This window comes from Ambystoma mexicanum, chromosome 1p, assembly GCF_040938575.1.
Source record: "Ambystoma mexicanum isolate Mex_15411 chromosome 1p, UKY_AmexF1_1, whole genome shotgun sequence".
Classification (NCBI taxonomy): domain Eukaryota; kingdom Metazoa; phylum Chordata; class Amphibia; order Caudata; family Ambystomatidae; genus Ambystoma; species Ambystoma mexicanum.
This window is the reverse complement of record NC_090921.1, coordinates 9,004,332-9,027,748: the sequence shown is the minus strand read 5'-3', so window position 1 is coordinate 9,027,748 and position 23,417 is coordinate 9,004,332. Positions and strand designations below refer to the sequence as shown.

At 44.7% G+C, this 23,417-nt stretch overlaps 1 protein-coding gene across 1 annotated transcript in view; it reads left to right on the top strand.

Annotated features, from left to right (window-relative positions):
• Positions 1–11,012: 11,012 nt before the first annotated feature.
• Positions 11,013–23,417, top strand: part of LOC138580036 (beta-1,3-galactosyltransferase 5-like) — a 60,903-nt gene continuing 48,498 nt past the window's right edge. The window contains exon 1 of the mRNA XM_069650279.1: positions 11,013–11,517. Within this exon, the coding sequence (XP_069506380.1) occupies positions 11,013–11,517 (505 nt within the window). The remainder of the gene's footprint in view (positions 11,518–23,417) is intronic.

Below are 23,417 nucleotides of genomic sequence, written 5' to 3'. Positions count from 1 at the left end.
GTAGTTCAGCTGTGAACGTTTGACTATTCAGTCCCCGGTCCAAGGAAATAGGTGTTTCGCTTTAACAGTATAGGAGCTGGCGAAGATGGGCGCCTGAAAGTTATCGAGCAGCCAGATCCCTCAGCACACTAAAAAGAGGTACTTCATAAGTCACGGGCAAGGCTGGGCAGTACCTTCAGTCCCACAGCCAAAAAAGCCACAACACCACTTCAGAAAGCACTTCCTTGAATGCGTGCCCGCTCCAAATTAATTGCAAAGTGGGCGGCGCTTAGCTCTGTTGAATTATAATGCAGATTTAGATGGTATGAATTGCCTGGAACAACACCAAATGCATTTATAAATATATAATGGCGATAGTAGTCAGCAATCTATCAGTGTTAGAATTAAATGAGGACCAAGTTCATACCACAATGATTGTTATGAAAAACGAAGAGTCCTGGAGCCACAACTCGCCACAAGAGCACTTCAGAAAGCACTACTACCGGTCTTATTTCTACTATAATCTAAAAAAATTCTTTTACACTTGCAATTGTAATATCTGCTCTAATATCGCAACAAGAAGCCTTCAAATCACAGAGCCATTTTTAGGATCCTGTAAAAAAGTATGACTATCAACATCTCTTCTGACAAGAGCAGGATACGCTTGAAGGATAAATACAAAAACAGCAAGCACAAGCCGATGAACATCACTGTCAGTCAAAACCATGGGGTTGACTACTTAGAACAGGTATGCACCAAGGAATGAATCTGGATACTGAGCTAATTTCTCATTTCTGATGCCATGTAGGCATAACTTTTGGTACATCAATGGGCCTCATTACGAGCTTGCCGGTCCGGATACAACGGTACTGGTAAGCTTGCCGGTACCATTGTATCGGGACCGGCAAACTCTGAGTTGTGCTCACAGGTGCCTTTCATTCCCCAGGTCTGGCCTGGTGGAATGAAAGGCACCTGCGAGCACAGCATGCCTGTAGCACAGGCACAATATTGATTGGTGCCGGTTCTACAGGCATCCCCATTCCTATTGAGCCCTATAGGGCTCAAATGGTAATGGGGATCACCTGATTACGGCACCCGCAAAAGGACAATTACCGGGTCTGGCGGGGCAGAATACCCCAGTAATTGCCCATTCGCGGGTGCCGGATTTTTTCACAAGTTTGAAGGTAGCCTGCCTGTATTACGGGCATGACTACCTCCAAACTTTTAATGAGGCCCAATGTCATTCGAAAGTTCATTTTTCAAAGAATTTCTGAAATTATCAGCAAGGGGTTTACACTCCTGCTAAAATATCTATAAGGAGTGTTTGTTTGAATCACAGTTCAAATGAAAATCTACATCAGTCACTGGGCGCTTTATCATACTTCTTCTTTGTCATCGATCGAGTCTGCACACACTGAAATTATTCTTATCTTGCTTCTGGACTGGCAGTGGTGGGAGGGTGGTTCTCGCCTTTATATGCTTTCACGTCACCTAAGTGAAGCCAAACTCGCCTGCCTTGGACCTTCATTGCCGAAGGAGTTATATTTTCAATGTAAAAGGGGCCATGAAACTATGGCTCGTGCCACTTTCTGGTGAAGTTTTTTACTAGAATCAGATCACCAACAAACAACTTTGGTGTCGATAAAAGTTCAGATGATCCAGTTGTTGAATTGTCTTCATCTGTGTTCTGAGACTGACCCCCTGTTGCTTGAGTTGATCTGAAATGAGAGATGTGCTAGAGGTCATACATGTCAAATAGTCATTCAACTCATTACTTAATGTTTTAGCTACACTCTGGGCATCACTTCTACTTCTAGGCAGAGGTGTAAGAGGCGTTCTCATACACCGCCCCATCACCAGCTCGTGAGGGGTGAGGTAATGGTCTGAACTAGGCTGATTCAGAAGGGCATACAAATCTAAGGGTTGGCAATATAGCCACCCCTTCTTCAATGTCAATTTTAATCTTGGCAATCCTTCCTTTAAGGAGGCCGCTGAGTCTCTCACATATCCCGTTTGCTTGCAGGTGATAAGCAGAAGAAAACTTGTGTTGATATTTAATAAAACCCTGTCTTTTCAATCACGTCATTAACAAAATGTGGATCATTGTTCGTTCTCAGCACTTCACACACACCCCATCTCGGAAAGACTTTGGGCCTCATCACGAGTTTGGCGGTAACCCTTAAATACGGTGGTAGCGCTGTTACTTCCGGATTTAAGGGTCCGCCAAATCATGGCCTTGGCGGATCTCTACCGCCCAACTTGTGATGAGGCCCTTTGTGTACTAAAAACTTTGCTGCACAAGTGGCATCAGGGCATGTACACGGACCTGCTTCGATCCACCTAGAGAAGGGACACAACACCACTATCAGATTCCTATCCCCATTACACACGTGCAGCATATCAAAAAAGTCAATCTGTAAATGGTGAAACTGACCATTCAGTCGAGGTATTACCCCTCTAATTGTTCTCAGTATATGCCCAGCAGTAAACCTTTGACACACAATGCAGTTCACTATAAATAGTGCAACGTGCTCCAATAAATTCGGAATGAACCAGTCTTCCACAATCATTGCAGCAAGACTCTCTCTAGTTACATGAGCGGGGTAATACAGCTGTTCAAGTGCAACATTTAACAATGCTACTGGAATTACCGGCTTTCCAGTGCTATCCTGTTGCCATAATGCTTCTTTGGGGGATAAACAACACACCATTTGTTTCCATAATTCCTGCTATCCTGTGGTGCACTCCCTTGAATCTCCATTAATTGGGTCATCAGTCATTTGTTAAATATTTCTTGTATCACCATGGTCGTGGCTACTTTCACTTTGATACTCGGAGTATCAAAATTCAAAATTTCTGGAAAATATACAACCATTTTGGCTTCTGCGTCTGCAGTTTCATTCCTGCAAGAGATACAATCTGTTTGCTTAGTGTTCACTGCACATTTAATGACCGCTATGGCCACTTGGAGTTGTAGTGCCTTAATAAGCCAGTCAAATAACTATACGTGCTGCACTGGAGTGCCATCTTCTCGGAGCTAGCCCCTACTTTTCCAACGTGCTAGCCCTGCATGTATGGCTGACGTCATGTAGGTGGAGTCACTGTATACCATCACTTCCTGCCCCCGGTGATTTTTGAGTGCAACAATAAGCGCTACCAATTCTGCTGCTTGCGCTGAAAAGTGAGACGGTAGCATGGCACTTGCTACAACTTCAAATTCTCAATTTAATCTATGCCTCACTACTGCTGCCCCAGAATGCCTTTCCCCACTAGTGTGATCAATTTTTGAAGAACCATCAATAAGGGGAATACCACCTCGGCAAAGAATTTTCTTTCACATGGGGTATATCATCATTAAAATCAACATAATTAGCACAGTCATGCACTTGATAAGCTTCTGCTATTGGCTCAGCTATACACGTGTCAGTATTCACTATTTTACATCTGGCAATTTTAATCATTGGGTGCAAAATCATTACTGATTTTAGGCTGAAGCTCTTTGAGATGTCAATTTACCTTTGGGTTTCTCTAAAATCGCAAACAGAGCATGCTCCACGAAAAGAGTCATAGAGCAGCCCATAACAATACTTGTAGACTTCTCAAGGGTGAACCTGGCAGCTGCCAATGACTGTTCGCAAGGAAAGTGTCCTTTCATACCTGGGTCTAGAAATCCCACTGTAATATGCTAGAGGATTGTATCCCAATGTAGTTCTCCGTGTAAGCACTGCTGTCATGACTGTCCCATTTGAGTGTAAAAATAAATAAAGCTCCTCAGCAGAATTGGGGATTCCCAAAACAGGTGCTGTACAAATAGCTGTTTTCAACTTCTCAAACCCTTCCTCTATTTCCTCGGTCCATTTTGTTTTTACGTTGTCCGCTTGTGCTTTCTTTAAAGCTTGCAAAAGAGGTCTTGTATACGAACTGTAATCAAACACCCAGGCTCTAACATAGTTGCATCTGTTTCACTCTTTCTGGCTTTGCGATTTTCATAATTGACTCACCTCTTTCAGGTGTCACCTTCTTTCCTTCAAGTGAGATCAACTGCCCTATGTATAACACCTCTTTGTGACAGTATTGTAACTTCTCCTTGTCTACCGTATATCCCTTTTCTGTAAGAATAGTCATCAACTGAATAGAATCTTGTCTGCACTCATCTTCCGTCATGTTACAAATTAAAATGTCATCTATGTACTGTATCACTGCACTCTTAAGATCAATATTGCCTAAGTCCATCTTCAAGACTCTACTATAGAACAATAGAGTCTCACAGTACTCCTGGGGCAAACAAGTATGTTTCAGTCGAGTTTGGCAAAACGTAAAGGAGGTCAAGTCTTGTGAATCTTTGTGCAACAGGATCAAGAAAAACGCATTCTTCAAATCGATCACCGTGAAATATTGAGCTTCCACTGGGATACTACATAGTATCGTCGCTTGATTAGGAACTAAAGGAAATTCTGCATCTATAATCTGGTTAATCAGTCTCATACCTTGTATACATTTCCATGACCCTCCTTTTGATTTTTCGATCGGATACACTGCAGTATTACACAATGATTCCAAAGGCACCAGAATTCCCTGTTTCATCAGTGCTGAAATGGTTTTAAGTATACCCTCATCAGTCTCTCGAGACATGGGGTACTGTCTTGCTCGAGGTAAAATTGCTCCTGGCTTCATATTTGTTTTGACTTCCCCTATCCCCTTTAACAACCCTACACAATAAGGTCCTGTAGTCCAAGAATGCTGGACTCCTTCTCCAAGTCCTCCTGAAGAAATGCTGGAAGCTGCCACATTATAGCCATTCGCTGTGGGGCTTCCCTTTTCTCTATTCGTATCCAGTATGTGATGCCTATAAAGAATAGCACTACATCATCTATTCGGTCTTCCCTAAACATGTCATCATCAGTTATATCAGTCAATCTGTACCCTTCTTCGAGAGCTATTACTTTCCTCCATGGTCTACCCTCATCTTCCATTCCTTCAAGCATTGCCATTTCCCGTCATACTAGGACTGCTTCCAATTATATAGGGATAGTCTGCCCCCCCTCTTCATCCATAGGCATTTGTGGCCTAAACAAAAAATCATCAGTTATTCTCACAATTGTTCCCATTACGCCAGGTAGCCGTGTCAGTAGAATTCTCACCCCTCTATAGGAAAACCTCTAGCTCTACTGGAACGCCACGCAGAGCCACTTGCCCTGGGAACGCCAGTATAAATTTGCCCACATATAAGTAGTGTATTGCTGGAGTGGAACACACTATTCCTTGATCAGTAAATGAAATCGTCAAATTTAAATTTGTCATCAAATCTCTTCCCAAAATGTTAACTGGTGTCTGCCGTGAGTGCAACAAAGGAACAGACATGTCACACTTTCCTATAGAGACGGCAATTCGTCAGTAAAAGGAACTCGACTTGTAGCTCCTGAGAACCCTTGTGCATTCATGACAATTTACGACATGGGATATTTTCACACTCATGTACATGAACGAGTAGACCCAGTGTCTACTAGAAAAGATAAAGATTTGCCTCCTATCATCACAATGACCCTTAGTTCCTCTTGGGGGTCTGGTGTCACAGATAGTACTGAACACATGAAGTCACCCTGTGAGCTGTCCTATTGTGGGTACAGGCTCATCCCCGTTCCTGTGAAAGGATTTCCTCCTATCACAGTGACACCTCCTATTGTGGGTGTCAGCACTTGTCCTGTGTTTGCATACTGTTGTGTCGACATGGGGGCTTGTTGCACCTGCCCTTGCAGTGGATTAATTTGTCCTTGATCTGGTTGCTGTGCTTGCTGTACTCAGGATGCTTGTTTCTGATACTTAGCTTGGGCAAACCCTTCCCTCATCTGTGTGCTATATGGTGGAGGGTAAGCTGTCCCCCCACTTGTGAATTGGCCTACATTCCCTTGGTTCCCACATATGCGCACAATGTGCCCTGTCATCCCACAAGTCCAACATACGAGGGGGTGCTCTTCTGACAAGACCCCCTGGTTAAATCCTCCCTGGTATTTTGGAATCCACTTCTTCCTCTATAGCCCATACCTCTGCCTCGTGGCACAAACCCCTAACCACCTTGGTTCATGGGGTGCTGATTATTCACCTGCAATATACCCACTGCCTCATGTATTCCCATTCCTTCTCCACTTGTCAATACCACCCCTTCCTTGGCAAACTTTGACAATTTCTTCTGAACTAACTTGGCTTCCTCAATTTTTCTATTCTCATCTTTCTTCTTATTTTTCTCTTGCAACAACCGACAGTGATGCACTATTGTCAAACTGTATTCAGCCCACGGTTTTGCTTCCATTCCCACTTGTTTCTTCATCCTCTGCACTGGCCCAAGCAACCTCTGACATAAAATGTGGTAAAATAATGCCAATGTTTTTTCCCATGGCTCACGAGTTTCAAGCTGTCATTTCCCTTGAATATCCTGAATGTAAGCAATAGGGTCATCATCTTCCTTCATCTTACGTGTCATAATTGCACCCATATCAGCTGTATCGGGATACTGTACCCTGAGACCCTCCAAATATCTGCTCTGAAATTATTGAACAGCGCTCCATCATGCGCTGTGTTTGGTGCTGTCACACTTGCATACCCTGCTCTTCTCCATATGTCATCAGCTCTCTCTCATTTACTTGAATTCATTTATCAATTTCCCAGCGCCGAATACAAGCCCGGGAGTTTACACCTTAAATTTTCCTTGTCCATCTGCAGCCATGGAATATACTGTGGTCTCGCTCCCCCTTTTACCAATAAGGGAAACTGTGTAAACCCTAACCCGCAGTTGGCTCCCATCATCAGCCTATGCATGGCAGGGACGATTGTCTCTGTCCATCTCATTGTTGGTAGCAACCTTAATCTGCTCACATATGGCAGTGACTCTCCCTTTTTACTATGTGATCATCCTCTGGGACGCTCTGGATATGCTATAGGATCAGGCGTTCTACCCTTAGGTTGTGCTAGATCAGAACATCTCACGTCATTGTCTATCTGCAGATATCCTTCGGTGGCGCATGCACCCCCTCCTCCTTCCCCAAGGAAGGATTCGCTTTTCTCATCTGATATGTCTTGTCCCCAACTAGTGTGACTGTCATCCCCTTCACCCTTGTCTATGTTCAGTCTGCTTAAGGACAAGGCTCTATGCTCAAGACTGAATGGATTTTCTTCTTTGCTTCGTGATTGAAATGCTAGAGATGTATCCCTCCTCCTTCGACTCCCATACTTGCTACCTTCCTTTAATTCTTGATAGGCCTTATCGATCATGTCTCCAACGCTTCCCACATCAAAGTTTTCTTCTTTCAATGCTATTCTAGTTCCCACTGACATTGCTTCCTTTATTGGAAGGAACTCTTCTGTTCTGTCCCATCGTATTGCTGGACTTGGCCCTACTGGTTCCTTGCGAATAAGGCTAATATCAAGAACCCGCTGTCACCTTCTTCTTTCTAATTATTCATCTAATTCTCTTTGCTTTCTCACCTCCCTTCTAATTCTGTCTGCTACTTGCCTTCATTCATCTCTCCTCACTCCTCTTCTTCCCTTCATCTCTGTATCCTTTTGTCTGTTAATTTCTGTGCTTCCTCCTCTTCTCTCTTCCTTTCTATTTTATCCCTCTCTTTTATTGCTCTCTGCCTATTGTCATACTTTCTTTGCTCCTCTGCCCATTCTTTTTTCTCTTGCTCCTCCTCAAACATCTGTTCTGGTTGCTCCCTGCTCTTTCTTTTGGCTCATCTTCCTTCAATCTCTTCTCTTGTTCCCTGTCTTTTCTGTCTTGTTCATCCTTATCTACTCTTTGCCTAACTTCCTCAATGCTTTTTCCCATCTAACTTGAGTAATGTCTGTCCTCCCATCCATTCATGCTGCATGAGCGTTACCTCATCAGCTTTATCCTTCTCCCCTTTCCATCTTTTAATGTCCCTTTCTATTTCTGTTGATACATTCGACTGCTCACTTGTCTCCTTTTTCTCTTGTATGATCTTAAATTTGTCCTCTTTTCTCTTATTCTAGTGTGGATTATTGTCACTGCTATAAGAAGGCGGTTTGTATATCGGACTTGTGCCTTTCACTTCAGGCGAGGTAAAGGAAGCTGAAGGCTGAACACCTCCTCCTCACACTGTCTAAGCATCCACTCCTCAGGTGGCGGATCTTCCCTCTCTTCCTGGTAAATTTTCCAGAGCTCTAGGATCGCTTGTCTTTTATCTAATTTCTTCCAGCGTTCAAGTATGTCACCATATGTTGCAATACTGCTTTTGACAGTGATCCCCTTGTGGCCACGGCATGAACATTTTATCTGCTGTGCCTTCCACTCATTCCACACTATACTGTTTGAGCTTGGGCATATGCTTTGGCAGTGTCTTACATAAGTTCATCAGAGGAGTGTCTCCCATTATGAGAAGTCTCAATTGACTGCCAATGCTTACCAGACTTTATGAAATTCCCTTAACCTTTGCTTAAATCACCACTTTTTCAACACCTTTAAAATAACAAATATGAGCCTGCACCATCAATTGCCGCTCAAGCCTCTAATTTCTAAATTAGCTATATCTACTTCTGGATTGGTACCAACCACTTCGCTAGATAGTCACTATAGCTCCTTAATTTGTTCTCCATTTCTTCCCAATATTTATCGCTCTTCGATACTTCTTGTTAACACACAACACACGGACTAGTCAACGTAACACATCAATAAACACCCTGTGATCACCTTATTCTTTCGCCTTTTCTTAATACCCTGTACAGGGTTTGAGATGTCACCTTACACGCACCTTTTCATGCGTTATCTATTTCACTCTAATCCCATTGGAGATTGAGACATCTCCCTTGAGCTAGGATTCTAGGCAATACCTTCTCTTCACACAACATTTCCTGTTACTCAAAAATCATCACAATCCCATCCCTTAATTTGCCATTCCCCTTAGTCTACTCACCATTCGTTCGGTAATCGAATCGAGGCTGTCGGTATTGTCTCCTCCTCCAACTGACCACTTTTCCTTCCGTCCGCAGAGCACCCATGGAAACTGAGCAGGGATTTCAACAAAGGGGGACCAGCCTACCGTCTCGGTTCTTCTTGCAAGATTACTATTTGGCTGCTCTCCAGAGGAAACCCTGCAATCTTCTGGCTTAATGGCGAAGGATGCCAGATCGTCCAAAATTCTGCAGCTGAACTAGTTTTGATCAAGAACCATCCGACAGTGCTACAACGTGAACATAAGGCCCTTTGAGTAGCGTGCATGCAGTGGATGGGAAGCAGAGTAACTCCAACACCAAATAATCAAACCAACTCTGGAAGATGACAAAGGTTTCTGTTTTATTGACAACTACCCAGAACAGGAAGTTACACCGGACATCAATGGACGTTCGTTGAGCTCTCAGCGCATTTTACAAAATATCACAGTTTTATAGTAAAAATTCATCATGCGTGATATCATAATATGTGGCAAATAAGAAAAACCTACGAGGGATTGTGATACACCCAAGGAGAACATCTAAGTATACTTTCAATAAGGGGTTGGGTTGTGATTGTATCTATACTGTCAGGTGGATAACTTATGCCCATCTCTAGTGCAAGTCATCGTCATTACTATTAGGTAAACAGTATATCATTGGCTCTCAAACTATAAGGTCCTTCATTATATGCCCCTCTACAATTGGTTGGCACGCTCGTGCCAGTCTGGAACATTCGGCTCACTAGCAGCAGGTAAGCGCATACCCCAGGTGCCAGGAGGTGGACTTGACTGTACCTCCCCACCCAATTGGCCAAACATCTCTCATCACCCATGCCATCTGCTATGAAGATTGTCTTTGAACTTGACCTTGCAGTGTATTCTTGTCTCATTTTTCTAGAACTTCTCGCCCAACTCTATTTCCATCCTTGGCTCACGTGACTGGAGACCACGATTTGGTCCATTTTTTAGCATTTAATTGTCTTAAATTAATAAAACTTGGCACTCATGATGTTCTTTCTTTGCACCTTAACAAGGGATGATTCAGCATCTCACGTTCACCGCCTTCAAGAATAGATAACCAGTCTTAGCTCCTTTAGCCTTGACACCAGGCCAGACAGCCCTTCCAGACTCTTCCACGATTTCAGTTAATTCATGCTCCAACACAGCTCACGGCTCTTCTCTCCATGGGTCCGAGCGTACTAAATTTGTGACACCAATGACCAACTTCTATACAATAGCATCTCCGCCTGCAGTCTATTCACTACTTATAGCCAGCACCTAAGTTTACTTGATGTACTTGCGTTACGTTATCTGTACAGTTATTGAACGGTTTACATTTTCTGCAGTGCTTCTCACAAGTGCAATCCTCTCTTCGCATATGAAAGTTTACTTGATTCTTTACTTCGTCATCAGTTTCTATAAGGTCAATACAGTCTTTTCTTCAGCCTGTCTTCTCTGTGCATCACGCTCGTCTTTTGTGACATCACCAGCTTCTCTTTCACTCTTTTTCATATTCCTTCAGGGTCCTCCTCCATGTCATTGTCATCTCTTCAGGAATACATTTAATAGGGTTTTCTCAATGGATACCTTTTCTCGAACATTCGCCACGGAATGGTCACAAATGCTGGTGTCAAGCATGACACAATTTTAGGCTTCCAGCATACCGGTGGGAGGGGGGCGGGACTTCCTGCTTAGGCATGTGGCTGCTTCTCTACACGATGGAGACTAATGCTGACAGAATGGTCGCCTTTGGATGCAGGGTTGGGATGAGTATATGGATTATAGACCTGAGGCATGCATGCATCGTAGGTTAATCACAGTGTAAGTGTAAAAAAACAAATATAAGACGATTTGGGTCTACAATGTGTTGGAAGGCAGGGAGACCAACAGATGGGGCAGCCTTGGCCGTCATCATCTGCTGTCATTTTGTTTATATGTATCTCACCCTCTTAATTTCTTTCCCACCAGGTGAGCAAGGAAGCAATGAGACTGCAGCGGGGGTGCCTGAAGGGTTGCATCTTTTGCCTGCTGGTGTGGACCTCTCTGGCACTTTCTTTGCTGCTATTAAACCGGCAGCAGTATGCAGACATGCCAAAAGACACCCACTCCAGGTTCTTCACTATTACTGAGTTTACAAAATTGGATTGGGTTGGTAACACCTCCATTGAGATGTCTGATGGGCAATTTGTCTACAACTTCAACCTGCAACAGTATGATGTGGAGTTTCCGTACATGCAGCATTACAAGTGTCGCTTGGAGCTGGACAGGCCAGACTTTTGCCATGTGCCTGGGAACAGCTTGCTGCTCATGCTGGCAACCAAGTCACACCCAAAGGCCTTCGTGAGGAGAGCGGCCGTGCGGCAGACGTGGGCCAAGGACAGAGAACTCTCTGGATTCGTGGTAAAGCACATCTTCCTCATGGCCCAGTCCCCTGATCCGGTGACGATGCAGCAGGTGGTGGAGGAGGCTGCAGAGTTTAAGGATATCCTGCTGTGGGACTTTGCTGAAAGTCACCACAACCTGTCGCTGAAGGAGCGCTGCTTTATTGAATGGATGCATCACAAGTGCAAGGAAGCAGAGTTCATCTTTAAAGGTACGTCACATGCCTGTATGATACCTGCACCATGGGTGGCAGTGATAGGTTGGTGTGATTTCCCAGGGCCTGCCGTCAGCAAAATAAATTAGGCACCAAATTAGGTTTGCTAAGACGCTACCTCCTTTTACTCCTCAGGTGATTACCAATAACCCAGGGCATGCTTACCAACCTGCAGATAGGAACCTTGTTACTTTAAGGCCATTGCAATGCTGCAGATTTCGCCATCTAGCTGCACTAAAATTCTGAATGGCATTGCATAGGCGCCATGTTGGGTGGGGAGGCAATGCAACCTCAAAGGCAGAATTATACATGGATGTGTCTTGGTGGGCAGACGTGTAAAGCGGAATGCAGCATTTTTAGGATTCAACTGCTAGGTGTCGCTAATTGAGCTAGACACTAAAAAGATGGCGGACATGTGGGTCCTTGCACACCACCTCATGTGGTATCAAGTAAGGTCCATTATTGATGTTACGGTATTTATTAAATGTTCAGTTTCATAGCTGAAGATCAGTAGGCTAATATTAAAAAAACAAGTGCCAGAACTGTGTTTAGTAGAATTGAATATCAGTAGAGGCGGCCATGAAACTGCTGGAGCTTTGCCAGTCTTGCTGCAATTAGTCCCTTTGCTATCTTTCACCTGAAAGATCAGCGTCTTTGTTTCAATTGTTGAGGATTTGCAAATGGGTTCTATTGGACCCAGTTGCTTCCATGTGGGTTTTTGTTCATCTCTTTCACTGCAATGAAGACAGTTTTGCTAGTGTTATTGACTAATTGGACCCTGTCTCTTTAAAGGGGATGGACCAAGGGAACAAGGGAGGGAGCTTGGGAGCTAAGAGGAGGGGACACAGGGAAAGGAGGCAGTTGGAGTACGATGAATAAAGGGGAGGGACGTGGAAACCTGGTGTCCGTCATTATTGTATGTGTGCCTCTGAGAGGAACTTAACAATTAGCGATGAACCAAGGCCCACGCCCACTGTATCGTGGAGGAGGAGACGCAGAGAGGAGGACAACCACTGCTGCCCACGTGTAGCGAGTCTCAAGGTGGAGCCATCACAAGTGCAAGGAGGCAAAGTTCATCTTTAAAGGTACGTCACAAGCCTGTATGATACCTGCATGGGTATCATACCTGCATGGGTGGCAGTGATAGGTTGGAGGAGGACGACGACTGCTGCCCACGTGTAGCGAGTCTCAAGGTGGAGCCAGAAGAGGTGGCCAGCACAGGGTACGAAGAGGAGCAGATCAGCTGTACGGTGCAGTGAGAAGGGCTGCATGGTCACGCAAAGAAGAGAGGATCAGCTGTAAGGCAGTCAGGGAGATGGAGAAGGGTGCACGACCTGAGGAGATGGTCGATGACAGTGACCTGCCCGGCGGTGAGGAAGACTGCTGAGGACATAAGAAGGGTGCCGGAGGAACCTGAAATCATAGCGGATGACTGCTCACCGTAAAGAGGTCAGCCCTGACACCACGCGTGGCACCAGAGCAGAGAGACACCGCCACGCGGGGCACAAAGCTACCTGCATCTCCATGGCAAGGAGCAACATTGGAGAGGACACACCCGCTGATCGCCGCATGGATTACAAACACCACCTAAGAAAAAAAAAAGGAAATCAGTCCCTATCACACGCACTACGCGGTAGCCACTGCAGCCATACCCACTAGAACGCGAGTAGCGCAACCCAATAAAGGCGCCGAACCTGCTGACAAATACAACCCAGAACAACGGTCACATTCATGGGGAACCAAGACCAGTGCTCCCCAAACCCCACCAGAGACTGCAGATGCGGGAAGCCGCCTGCCACACACGCTACCTGGTTCAAAGGCAAACAGGCTCATGCAAGTCAACGCAGTCTGGGACTGCCTGAGAAATTAGATGAGAGTGAGTATCAGGGGCGAGTTAGACTCATGGGCTATTGTTCCCAATGCGGGTCACCATCCCTGCCTGCGCTTCTAATAGCTGTTGTAATTACCTGTTGGCAAGAATATCTTCACTGCTACAATGTTGGAATTTTGACAAAGTTTACATTCACAGTCTAATCTTCCAGCCCCCCAGAAAAAAATCGAAAATGTAAAAGTAAAGTTGCCCAGTCACTTGAGGAATGCTTACATTTTGGGACAAATTGCTCTAAAAATGCATTTGAAATGTAGATTTGGCTTGAGACTGAGAAAGCGATACAACGATAGTGCCATAAAACCTAATGTTTTTAACAATAAGTCTAAAAATAATACAGGTACCAACTGGTTAACGTAATGTCAGATACAGTCTTTTTGCTTTCAACTCCGGTTACTTTTTACTCAGAACTCAGTTTTATGGTGTTTGTTCAGTGTGACTCTCACTATTATGAAGCTCCCTCTGACACGTTTCCCATGCTCTCCCCTTTTACCTAGCTCAGCAGGTAAGAGGTAGACATGGCAGTGTGCGTGTTTCTTTTTTCCTTTAAGAAAAAACAGACTAGAAAACTACAATGCAAAGCTTGCTGCAATAATGACACACATGCTTTACTATTTGATTCTAAACTATTTTTGAATATAATTGCTCCCAGCAGAGTAATAATGATTCTGTCTTTTTAAACAATTTCTTAAAATTGTTTAATATAGAATATAGTAGTTGGCCCAACCACACACATCCTGTGCCTCTCAGAGCTGCCTGCCTGAGCTAATCCTTCCATACTGTTTGTTCAGAGCTCCGAGCCAGTACTCTGTCTCACTGCAGACCGAAATTCTTCTGAACTTCCCAGTGTCTGTCACTGTGCTGTATACACACAGCTGCAAACATATCCAATCTCGGAGTCAGGTAAATTAGTTCATTATATCAAATATTTGACAATTGTTGTGTCAAGGGCAGGCACAGCAATCAAGCCTTTCCACTCTTTCAGTTGAAAGGGGCCATGACCCTCAGGGGGGACCCCAGCAATTGCTCCATGTTGCCCGTCCGCAGTCTGATGACACAGCAATATATTTCTCTCTACATTACTTTCGGTCTGAGGCTTTAAATGTGCGCTTTGTAGTGCTCACCTTACAAGCTGCATTTGCAGGAGCCCTTGAGGCCATCACTTCCCTAGGGTATACAGAAGTGTTATCACCTCATTGTATGTTTGAAGAGGAAAACATGTGTTAATGAGGAAGAAAAAAACCCCTCTCATCCAATTCTCGCCCGTATACCCCCCTTCTGTTTCCCTCCTCCTTATCCTCCTCACCCCTCCCTGCTCCATCTCAGTTCTACTGCCCTAACCTCCCTCTTCCCTTCAGTTTAATTGTTCTACTTACTGTTTTGTTGGTCTGATTCATATAATAAATTGCTTCTACTGTTATAATGTTATATGTATTCAGTTGTTAAAATTGTACAGCGTTTTGGAGTAAAGCGCTTGATAAACTTAATAAATACAAATACAAATACAAGAAGATGGTCACAGTGCTCACAGGTCACTCATTTGGTACATTCCTTTCTCATGATGGCCCAGAGGACAAGCAGTCCTTTCCTGCGATCTCTTCAAGGCCATATGTCAAGTGAAGTAATGTCATAAGGTCAAAGTTCTCATGACATTTCTTGTGATGCTATGTCCTGTCATTTCATTGTGCCAAGTTGATGTGACATAATTTCCTGTGATGTCATCACTATGCTAGTTACTATTTTTGAAACATTAAGATTCCTACAGATTTTTGGTCACAGAATGTTGTCATGTATGTGACAGTGAGAGGAATGTAACACCTGGTGACCTCCCATCCCCCAACCTGTACATCTTCAGACAGCCCCCCACGAGCTACGCTCTTTCACTTCCTCCTCAAGCAGCTTTTCCTGGCTACTTGGCTCCCTTCTTCCCCTTACTTCACACCACCTTCATTCCCTCAAGGCCCACTAATCTACAGCACCCAAATGGCTTTGCTGATGCTTTTAATGCTTGACACTATTTGGAGCGAGCAGATGTGATTGGCCAAATGTGTGTGTGTAGGAGTAAACCCGCTTGATTCGGGTTATAATTAATATTCACCCATCTCCAGCAAATCTAAATTGGTCCACAACATTGTGAAATAATTAAATAGGCATTTGAATCACGTCAGTCATTTGGTTAGTTGGCTCACACAGGTCTGCAACCGGAGACGTCCACATGCTTTGGGTTACAACTCCCACGATTCCTCTCAAGTGACTGTAATGGCTGGGGATTCTGGGAAATGTAGTCCAACAGATCTGGAGCGCCAAACGCTGCAGATGCCTCTGGCACTCCAGTTTATTAGCTGGCTAAACGTGGCATGTCTTCCTCACACCCCTATGTTGTGTTTAAGTATCTTTTGCGCTAGTGCGTTGTTGTGTAACACATCATGAAAGGTCACATTTCAACTGTGCACATTCCATCTACACACTATTTCCATGCACAGTACATAGGAAGCTAGAGGGCAAAGCAACCTACTGTGCACATTTGCAAGTGCAACCTATATTAATAGTTATCTGATGTCTGTATATTTAGATACCAATGCTAGGAAGCAAAGGGGGTCTGACAACATCTGCCATGCTGGGAAGCAGTGCAGGGGGGACAGCACCTGCAAATCAGTAGAAACCTCACTAGCCTGCATTGCAGAGGATACTACTAGCGCCAAGAGGTGACAGAAATGCTAGATTTTGTGCTATTACATATTGAAGGGCAGAGGGGAACATTTAATACAAGCAGTGGCAAAGCCAGCATGGTATTTTCTTATCTCACTGCGTGTCCTCCCACCAATGCAGATAATAACATAACAGCTGTAGTATTACAAGGTTCTACAAACGACGCGCCACTCTTCTTTACCTTTTCTTTGTTAAAGAAAATGAAAGACTACAGTAACCTGACACTACTAGTCTACGCATAACCTATAGAAAATGAAATAAAACAGGAAAAGCTAAGTACTTGAGCTTAGGGATGTGTGCTAGGGAATTGTACTGCTTAGAAACAAAGTCCCTGAAGGTAAACCTGGTTAAGACATTTCGATTACGGCTGCAGGCGCTTGACAGTGGCCATTAATCTGTTGTCTTTCAGGCTCATGCATCACCCCCTGTGCCAAGAGATCAGACCAGATGATCCCAAACAGTTGTAATGAACCCTTTGCGGATCAGATATCTATTTTTGGAGCAGAAATGCATTTGTTAAATCCCTTAAATGTGACAAGAGTTGTGTAATAGATAGAATTTGCTGTTGGTCATTGGCCATGTTGTTCATGGTACTCGTTTATGTCCTTACACAAATGCCGAAAGTGCCAAACCCCCACATACTTTCTATTTCCACAGGCTTTTCCTATAGTGGGGCGTTTGCTTCCTCCGTGGCAAAACTAAGCAAGCATTGGCAATGCCACCATTTTGGCTTTTGTGTAGGCATGAGAAAAAGGCACTTGCCAGGCACAGCCGTAGGGGTATTAGCTGGCTATTGTTGGTAGCAGGTGCAAAATGGTGCGGGTACTGGGGAGTCAACTGCCTAATACCTATACACAAGCCAAAACTGTTGGCTTTGCCAGTGCTTGTTTTTAACAGGACTCTAAAGAAAGAAACACATAGTGCTTATACATCAATTGGCTGAAGGCAGACCTGTTTAATTTATTTATTTATTTATTGGATATTTGCAAGGTACCTATACTTTATTTTTTTATTTAATGTGTTGAAGTTAATTAAAACCTTAAACATTCATAAAATGGTGGGGGACAGAGGGTGGTGAAGGGGCGAGTTTAAACTGTTGTAAAAACAATAAAGATACGTTTAAAAAAATAAACATCCAGTTTCATTACGACTACATACAATACCAAATGTACAAATATAGCAATTAAATACCAATCAATTTGTCAAAACACAACAAATGGTGTTTCAAGCAGCAACAAGACCAAAATGGGGGGAGGTAAGGGGGAAAGATAACAATAATGGTCCTACTAGGCCTTGTGACATTCAAATCGTGCAAGTGCAGTAACAGGAAGTGTGAGGGAGAGGGGGGAGAGTGCAGTTTGCGCAAAATGTGAAGTGATAATATGGGAAGGGGAGTGCAGGGCAAGAGGAGAGAGTGCAAGTGAAAAAAGGTGGGGTGAGGGAGGGAAGAGGGCCACATGGCTATGGGACTGCTAAGGGGAGGCCAGGTGGGCAAGTGGCAGGGATTGTGTGGGATGCAGGGACTGAGGGTCCACATGCTAAGTGCTAGGAAGGGGGTGGACTGGTTAGGGGTGGCAGGTGTCCCGTGGAACTCAGAGGGAGACCAGGCAGCCAGTCACCTCGACAGATGGGGGTGTTAGCAGGGGAGGGCGAGAGGGAAGGATGAAGAGAAAGGAGGGTCTTGAGGAGCTTCCGGAAATTAATGAGATCCGGCTCAAGCTTGAGAGGGGCATTGAGACCATTCCTTGGGGAGGCTACTGTGGTAGAGAGACATCTATCCCCCACTCTCTGCTTGGAGAAGTGTCTGATCTGCAGAGAGTTGGAGCTAGAAGACCAAAGTGCTCTAGTGGGGAGGTATTTTGGGACAGGGAGATGGATGTAGCAGTGTCCCAGGCCCCAGAAAGCCATGTGGATGAATCAGAGGGTCTTGAACTTGATCGTAGCAGCAACCGGAAGCAAGTGGTGAGATTCTCGGGCTGGAGAGATGCAGTCCCTGGGCTTGAGTCCAAGGATAAGTCTTGCAGCCTATTCTGGATTAGTTGAAGGGGGCGAAGGGAGGAAAAGGGCAGATTGAGGAAGAGGCTGTTGCACTAGTCCTGCCTAGAGAGGACCAGAGCTCTGTAGACATTGAATTTCTGGGGGAAGGTGAAGAAAGGGATAATACCTCCAGGGTGGTGCAGCTAATAGTGGGCCTTCTTGGCAAAGTCTGTGATGTGAGAAGAGAAGGAGAGAGAGGAGTCAAAGATGACACTAAGGTTTTTTGCCTCACAAGAGGGTGAGGGGAGGCGACCCATAGAGGGCAGCCTGAGGTAGGACGGAAGGAGGGAGCTGGGGTCCCAATGAGTAGGATCACAGTCTTTTGGGGAATTAGGCAGAGACCATTGGCAGCACACCAGTCAGGCAGTCAGGACTGAGAGAGGAGGAGTAGGAAGCAGTGGAAGGAAGCTTAAAATAGATGTTCCTATTTAATACATTAAAAAGTGTTTATTTTTGATAGAGTATAATGTTTTCCTCGCATGATATATGAAACCTGCCTTTGTCAAACATTGAAACACAAACTGGTAACCTTTTCAAACATTTTCTTTTGGGATGAGGCTTTAAATCTTGAAAGTACATTTGCTAAACCTGAAGGCCATTTCTATGCCATCCTTATGATGAATTGCATTTTGGTATTTGTAGTCTTCCATTCAAGATGGGGGAACATGACACAATTGGACACATTTTTCCTAAGATGTTTATATACGGATGTGCTTCTGTGAGTACCATACAATGGTGTGTCTACTTTACCGGTCCTCTTTATAAACTAGAGTATCTCTGAAAGCCAAACATAAGGGGCAAAATGAGTCATGAATATTTTCCCAGGATGTGACAATAGAGGTTACAATCATGGTGACTGGCGAGGTTATTCTCCCTAGTTGTGGCCATGTGTTGCATTTCAGGGCACGAGTAGAGGTTATCTGTGGGTGGACAGCATCTGCCCACTTTTTTCGCAGGTAGGACATAATCCCCCTCGGGTCTTTTTGAGGGTGGCAAGCTTGCTGAAGGGTTTGGCTACCAGGATTTTACCCAGATTGGCATGTTCCCAATGTAGACTCTACCCACAAGACCACATAAATGTTATCAAAGGACATGTTTCGTATTGGGATTTTGTCTTCTAGAGAATACCTTTTATACTTTGCAAGCATAGTTAATTGACATTCCCTTCTCTCTGGTTATTTTTCAGGTGTTGGTTAATTTGTTTAAAATGCCAATCCTCTTTTGGCTTGTGCACTTTCTTCTAAGGGGAAAGGTCAATTGAACGAAATTGGTATATTTCACTTTAAGGTATGCTTACTTACTGTGCATATATTAATAGGTGGCAGATTTTGATTTTCACTCTGGAGGCAGACATTCTCACACTGAGTGAAGCGAGGGAGCCGTACCCATTCCCAGGACAAAACACCACATTTTACAGCATGTTTTTCTGCAGTAATACGAAAAATGCCATATGATTTACAGGAAGATAAAAACATATAACATATCAGCAACAGTCGCATAACCTGCTGAGTTGCTTGTGCAAAATTCTGATACAGGATCCCCTGCTTGCTCTTGCTATTCCCCCACCTGCCAAACAGCTTTGAACTGCTCACCCTCTCCAATTGAAGCTCAGGGGGTACATTGATGAGGCTCTGAAGAGAAGGACCTAAACATAGCCCTTGTTACATCCATCCTAACCCCATCGACAGAGAAATGAGAGATCTACTTTGCTCGTCGCCCCCTCCTCTCTTCATCGTTGATGTATCATAAATTTTAGAGATGTTACTCACTCAGACAGCCATTCAGACCATATCCACATGACGTCAAAGAAAATAGTATCCTGCAATCAATCGAGAAAGTCGACTGACCTCAGCTACAAGGAGCAGACTGACATTATGACATAGATACATTAGACATGAAGTACATATGCATCCATGCACGAAGCTACACGGACATTTTAGATTTTTGCCGGTAGACATGTAGGACATGCTTATGGCTCATATAGCTAGAGGACTGACACATGTACACTCTAGGAACACCTCTAAATGTTACAATTACAAAGTTGCAGGTTAACAGGAAAATTATTGGCCACTGCAACATAGTGGGCCTCATTACAATTTTGGCGGTAGCCTTGCCGGTAAAACCGGCAGGCCGCTGCCAAACTTGAGAATTTTTCTGGCCCCTGGCAATGGGGAAATACAGGGCCATTACAACCGTGGTGAACCCTGTATTTTCCCATTGCCAGGGACCAGAAACTTTTACTCCCCATTTCCATTTGAGCCCCGGTGGGCTCAATGGGAATGGGCAGGTCAGATGCACCGGCATCATTCCGAATTTTGCTGGTGCATCCGACATGCTCTGCTCGCATTTGCCGTTCTGCCTGTCAGGTCTGACCTGGTGCGTGAAAAGACACCCGCGAGCAGAATTCGTAGTTTGCCGGTCCGGTAACAATGGTACCGACAAGCTTACTGGTACGATAGTTACCAGACCGGCAAACTTACAATGAGGACCAGTATGTCTTAACATGAAAGGAAGCTAAGGATTGGACAGACCGTGTCTTCCCAGCCTTGGGCTCTTGAACAGCTACCAGGATGAGTGAAACTATTCAAGGAAATGGGAACGGTCACAAACGTGCTGTATGTTCCCATCATGTTTCCATCTCTGATCGTCTAAGCCTTGAGAGCGTCCATCCAGCTTTGAAACTGTGTAGCAAATATATCTTCCACCACTGGTTCCATGGGAACAACTTTCCTCCATCTGCCTTCAATGAATAGGCACTCTCCTAGTCTTCAAGGTCACGTGTGTGTGGACTACAAAATGGAGCTCTCCTGCTGGGAATTATGAGGCGTTTAAGCTATATTCCTCGCAGGTGTCTTTTCACCTTGGTAAACTGGAACCTTCCTGCCCCTGCTTGTCCTTGGCTAGGATGTGCACCGTGCGTGTGCTGGAAGATCTATCTTGTCTGCCTTTAGCTGAATCAGGTTGTCAGCCTCTCCATGTATTCAAAGTCTGCCTTGCCTTCCCCATTCACTTCAATGCACCTATGGCTTCCATCGTTGTTCGTATGGCCGTCCATGTTAGTCTATTCAATTAAGCAAGTGCAAGACGATTGTACGTAGTTTTGGCATCTTGCTGTTTCTGCTTAGCAAAGGATATATATGTAGGTGTATGTGTCAGTCCTCTATCTGTGTGAGTCATAAGCATTTATTTTGTGTCTATCTGCAATAAACTAAAAAAGTGTTGGTGTTGCTTTGTGCATGGATGCCTATATGCTTAATTTCTAAATGCATGTACGTTGTGATGTCAGTAGTGAAGTCATCGGATTTCAAGGTTATTGTTGTATCGATGACCACTCTATCTCCTCCATTTTATTAGTCGGGTATGGTTTGAATAGCTGTCTGAGCGAATAAGATTCCTAACATCTGTGATACATTGACGATGGTGATGAAGGGTGTAAAGACTGGAGGAGGTCTGTACTTCTGCTCTCTATATGGTAGAGGAGAGGCACAAGATTCTCTATTACTGGTATCGTAGTCGAGCAATCAAGGCCTAGCTTCTCAGGAGGTGATGCAGGCTATTTCTTAAGTACAGTGTAGTCCCCAAGCCCCCAAAAAGGAATGCCCACACACTGTATTAGTTAAAACACAGTCTTTATATAATTAATTTCAAGGTTATACACAACCACAATAACTCACTTTGCGCTTACTTAATCTATAATGGCAAATATATATAGTTCTAAGTGGTACCACAGTTATTATCAGATCTCATTAAAGTGCATCAACTATACTCTGGTCAAATGTCAAACAGATCATTCAATAGAGGAAACCAACAATAGAAATAGGAGGAAAGCAGTTGGTTAGAACAATTGGCAGAATACTGGCCCCTACCACTAGACACAATTCTGTGTGGAGATCCCCCCACCTGGGCAACTTGTAAAGTAAAGATATATCACAAGCCCAGTCCATATATTGTTCTATAAGTCTTATTTCCTTCTAAAATAGTTCTACAACCCCAAAGTACCTGGAATAGCAGAGTTCGTCATCGGCTCGTCGACAGATCCTTCTTGAGCCGCTCCCTTTCAGGCAGGAGCCACGGATCGTCGAGATCCCATGAGGAAAAGGGTTGAACAACGATAGTGAGGTGGCAGCTTCATTCCTATCGGTGCTCGTCGATGATGGAGCGTTGTAAGGAAGAGGTGTGTGGGGCACCTTGGTGACGATAGTTCAGGACCGTAAAGAGATGGTGAAGAACTGTGGCCCAGCAAGGGCGTTGAGTCGTCCGGCATCTCTACAGTTGTCAGGTGGCCGGAAACCCACCAGCGGATGCTCCTCGGTGTGTCAGCGGCCTCGACTTTCTCCGGTGGGACAAAGCGGTCGACGGTGCAGGTGAGAGCATCCTTCGATCAAATGTTACTTAGACAAAGGGAGCACAGCAGCTCCGGTCGGTGACGACGGTCATCGACGGTGATGGACAACAGCATACGGGTGCTTCTCCTTGTGATTCTGCGGCAGTCCCCGTCTCCGGTCGGCAGCCTGTCGTAGGTCTGTCTACCAGGAAGCTTTGACAAAGATCAGCTGGTGCACAATGGTCCCTCGTAGCTCAGGAAGAGGGCGCCTTACCAGGTCCTCTCTGGGTTAGTCCTTGGAGACACAGCACCTTTCAGATCAATGAAATAGAACAGCAGCAAGACTTCTCTTCCAGCAGGGCTTAAGGTTAAGCTTCAGTTTCAACTCCAGTTTCTCTTCAGCTTCTGAACATGAATTCTAGCAGTGATATGTCCCCAGATATACTAGTTGATCTCCCATTCATTCTGCTGGGTCACACTCAGGCAACCAATCAGTCAGAAAGGCATTCATGCAGGCAGGCAGCCAATCGGGTGCATAGTGCATTCAAGCCATTCACTTCTCTCCAGACATTCACAACAGGTTTTGTGTATTGGGACAAGTACCCAGCCATTCAACACTCCACACTGCATTCATGCCAGTTTCGGGCAGTGCTGTCTCAGTCATTGTGTCAAACACCAGAAACCAGACATCCACAAGTGCATATTGGTCACACACTCCATTCACCCAGGTCCCACCCACAGGGTGTACCCACAACATACAGTCACTGGGAAGGCTCCAGCCACTCTGGCCTGGACTTCACAACAACACAATGCATGGGACTTCGACCCAGCAGTCAGGGGGAAGGGACAGAGTCAGGGCTTCCCAGGACTTTGGGAAAACAAGGTCATACGCAATAGAACGCAAGAGCCCACAGGGGCCATCTGCGAGTCTGGTGGGGG